The following is a 3779-nucleotide window of genomic DNA, read 5'->3' as shown; positions in this document are numbered from 1 at the left end:
GAACCCAGGGCCTCAGGCATGCAAGGCAAGGGCTCTACCACTGAGCCAACTTCCCAGCCCCAGGCTGTCACCTTTTGAATAATACCGTTTATGCTGTCTGATTCCAGGTGCCCTTCCTGCAGCTTTCCTGCCCTGTTGGACAGTGATGTGAAAAGGTTCAGCTGTCCTAATCCTCGGTGCCGAAAGGTAAGGAAGCAAGATTTTTCCTACACTTGTACTGAGTTTTGGTATTGTCAGTTTCCCTGATGGTTCACCCAGAGTGTACTGTGTGACTATATGCGGCTATTTGAGAAGTATGAGTGCCATCTTTTAGTAAAATCATGTGAAGAAGAGTACTGCGTGCTGGTGGTTGTCATGGTTACAAAGTAGGATCCACTTGTAGGATTCCAGTTACAGAGCTCTCTGAGTCCCTGCTCTATGACATTTTGTAAGGACAAATGTATACTAATATAAGATAGGAACTTCGTTTTTTTTCCTGTGTCATTTCTTGCTTGCCCTTTTTCTTACCCTGTGCTCAAATACTACCCATATACACAACACTTCTTATTGCCTCCAAAATTCTAATAGCACTTGGGTATTATATTGACATCTCTGAAATGTCTGGTAGGTTTTTCAGTTCTGTTCTAAGGTGAGGTCAAAGCTGTATAGTCACCCTTGTGCTGCAAATTTTTCTTTTCTCTAACTAGGCTTCTACTCTAAACTGACAGTCTTCAAATATGCCTGCTATTTATAAGTCACTTAAGAGTTTTTAGTGAATATTGATATCCACCCAGACAAATGTGTTTAGGGTCATTTTTCTAAAACCACATAACGAGAGTTGAATATTACAATGTCTTGGGGAGAGCAGTAGAATTGAGGTAGAGGTGGTAGAAGAAACTAAACTAATAGTGTGAAACTTTGCAGCTTTTGTGTTCACCATTAATATTTCTGTATAAAACTTGTATGTATTCTTATAACTGACTGATGTAGCTATTTAATAATTTATCCCCACCCTAGGTTGTTACTATAAAACTTGTCCTAGCAGGGCACTGGTGGCTCATGCCTGTAATCCTGGCTACTCAGGAGGCTGAGATCTGAGGATCAAAGCCAGCCCACGCAGGAAAGCCTATGAGATTCTTATCTCCAATAAACCACTAGAAAACCAGATGTGGCACTGTGGTTCAAGTGGTAGAGCGCTCGCCTTGAACTGAAGAGCGCAGGGACAGTGCCCAAGGCCAGAGTTCAAGCCCCACAACCAACAACAACCAATAAAAAATCCTAATTAATCTTTGGAATCTTGGAACTAAGAAAGCATACTGACTGTCCTTGTGTGTGTCTAGTATGTCAAACACTGGAATGCCTGGGAAGACAATACCTGAGGCTATAAGATACAGAGCACAAAGAGAACAGAGCTGGTTGAGCACTGGTGGCCTGTAATCCTACCTACTCAGGAGCCAAGATCTAAGGATCATTTGTTCAAAGCCAGCTCAGGCAGGATAAAGTCTGTGAGACTTATCTCCACCTTACCACCAGAAAACTGGAAGTGGTGCTATGGCTTTTAAAGTGGTAGAGCTCTATCCTTGAATAAAAAAGCTCCGGGAAGCCAGGCACCGGTGGCTCATTCCTGCAATCCTAGCTACTCAGGAGGCTGAGATCTGAGGATCATGGTTCAAAGTCAGCCAGGACAGGAGACTCTTATCTCCAATAAACCACTCAGAAAACCAGAAGTAGTGTGGCTCAAATGGTAGAGCACTAGCCTTGAGCTGGAGCTGAGGGACAGCGCCCAGGCCCAGAGTTCAAGCCCCACAGCCACCAACAACAACAAAAAGCTCAGAGACAGTGCCTGGGCCCTGAGTTTAAGCCCTGCAACTGACTGAGGGGGGGGGGGGTCCTGCTTAGGAAGCAGTGGGAACAGAGCAAAGGAAAGAAAGGGAAGAGGTAGAATGAAGCTGGAAGCGTATTCAAGGCTTCCAAAGTAGAAGCAGCCAGGACATTGACTGATACCAGGAATATAAAGCTGACTAATAAGCTAGATAGTGTCAGACCTTCAGGACTTTGAATACCCATCTGATGTCAGGAAAGAAAAGGCAGAAAGAGTAAAGTTAAGCTCTAAACCTCTGTTTTCTGTTAGGCTGTTGTGTTGAGTATTTCAAGTAAATACATATGAAGAAATATGTATGCAAAGAGCTGGATCTCCATTTCCTTCTATGATTCCAAATAGCTACTGAAAATGCTTATATATAATTTGGAAGGCTAAGGAGAAACAGAGGCCATTATTCTCCAAGGACATTTAGAAATAGACTGATGGCCCACATTAATGTGAAACTCCATCCATCCAGTGAATGTGTTTAGAACTTAATCTTTGGATATTTGTGGAGCTTAAGATCCCAAATAGTAACAACAAATATTCTGTTTCCTTGCTATGGAAGGACTATACTACACTATTGTTGAACTTGGAGATGGCCCTTTTGTTTCATTTAGCCAATGAAATGTGAGTGTGAGCACACTGATCACTTGCAGAAAAAGCCACTGAGATTAATGGGACTAAAATATGCTCACTTACATTATCCTCCCCAGCTCGGTGTAGAAGCAAGTAATGGGGAGTTGTTTCTGCTCCTCCCTGAGGAGGGAAAAAGTTTGAATAGAAACCCAACATTTTGGCCCACCCAGGGCAGTTAATTTTTGTGTCACCCAATTGAGTGCTGTTATGATCTGGCATGATCTAGGTGTCTGGGGCCATTGAGAACAAAAAAAATCTGCAATACACAGTAGTTATATATAAACAATTTTTAACTCTAGGAAACAAACAAAAGTTCTTTTAATATATACAAAATATTAAGCTAGGCACAGTAGTTCAAGCCTGTAGCCTAGCGGCGTAAGAGATGGAAATCAGAGGATCATGGTTGGAGGCCAGCCTGGATAAAAAGATGTTCCTAACTGGTGGCTGGGCATCATAGCACACACCTGTTTTCCTAGCTAGGGGCAAAGCACAAAGGCTGGAAGCAGTGACACACACTTATACCCACCAATATGAGGAAGTACAAGTAGGAAGGATCACAGCCCAGAACAGCCCAGGCATAAAGCAAACCACATCTTGAAAATAACAAAGCAAAAAGGGGCTTGGAGGCATGACTCAAATGATAACGTGCCTACCTAGCAAGCCTGAAAGCCAAGTTTGATTTCCAGATTTGAAAAAGTAATAATGGATCCACACTTAAAATGTGTGATTTTTATTTTGATATTAGTCATAGTAGGGGAGGGGGGAGAGTTACAAAAGAAGTAGCATGCATACAATTTGAATTGTTATCACCTTAAAAGCTGTTATTAAAATATAGGATGTTTTGGCCAGGTGCTGGTAGCTCACACCTGTAATCCTAGCTACTCAGGAGGCTGAGGTTGGAGGATCACAGTTCAAAGCCAGCCCGGGCAGCGAAGTCCATGAGACTCTTATCTCCAATAAACCACCAGAAAATGGGAAGTGATGCTGTGGCTCAAGTGATAGAGTGCTCATCTTGAGCTGAATAGCTCAGGGGGACAGTGGCCAGGCCCAGAGTTCAAGCCATATGACCAACAAAAAAAGAAAGAAAATGAAAACCTGTCTACAAAAAAAAAAAAGTATGAGGGGCTGGGAAGGTGGCTCAGTGGTAGAGCGCTTGCCTTGCATTTCTGACGCCCTGGGTTCGATTCCTCAGCACCACATAAGAAAAAAGAAAAAAGCCGGAAGTGACGCTGTGGCTCAAGTGGTAGAGCACTAGCCTTGAGCTGAAGAGCTGAGGGACAGCGCCCAGGCCCAGAGTTCA

The 3779-nt window shown here is 43.2% G+C and overlaps 1 protein-coding gene across 1 annotated transcript in view; it reads left to right on the top strand.

Annotated features, from left to right (window-relative positions):
* Rnf216 (ring finger protein 216) overlaps positions 1-3779 on the top strand; it is a 102389-nt gene that overhangs the window by 33602 nt on the left and 65008 nt on the right. Inside the window, exon 11 of the mRNA XM_013023539.1 lies at positions 108-186. Coding sequence (XP_012878993.1) covers positions 108-186 — 79 coding nt within the window. The remainder of the gene's footprint in view (positions 1-107; positions 187-3779) is intronic.

Source organism: Dipodomys ordii, unplaced genomic scaffold, assembly GCF_000151885.1.
Source record: "Dipodomys ordii isolate 6190 unplaced genomic scaffold, Dord_2.0 Scaffold68, whole genome shotgun sequence".
NCBI lineage: Eukaryota > Metazoa > Chordata > Mammalia > Rodentia > Heteromyidae > Dipodomys > Dipodomys ordii.
The sequence above is the reverse complement of the archived record's forward strand: the minus strand, read 5'-3'. Positions and strand labels throughout refer to the sequence as shown.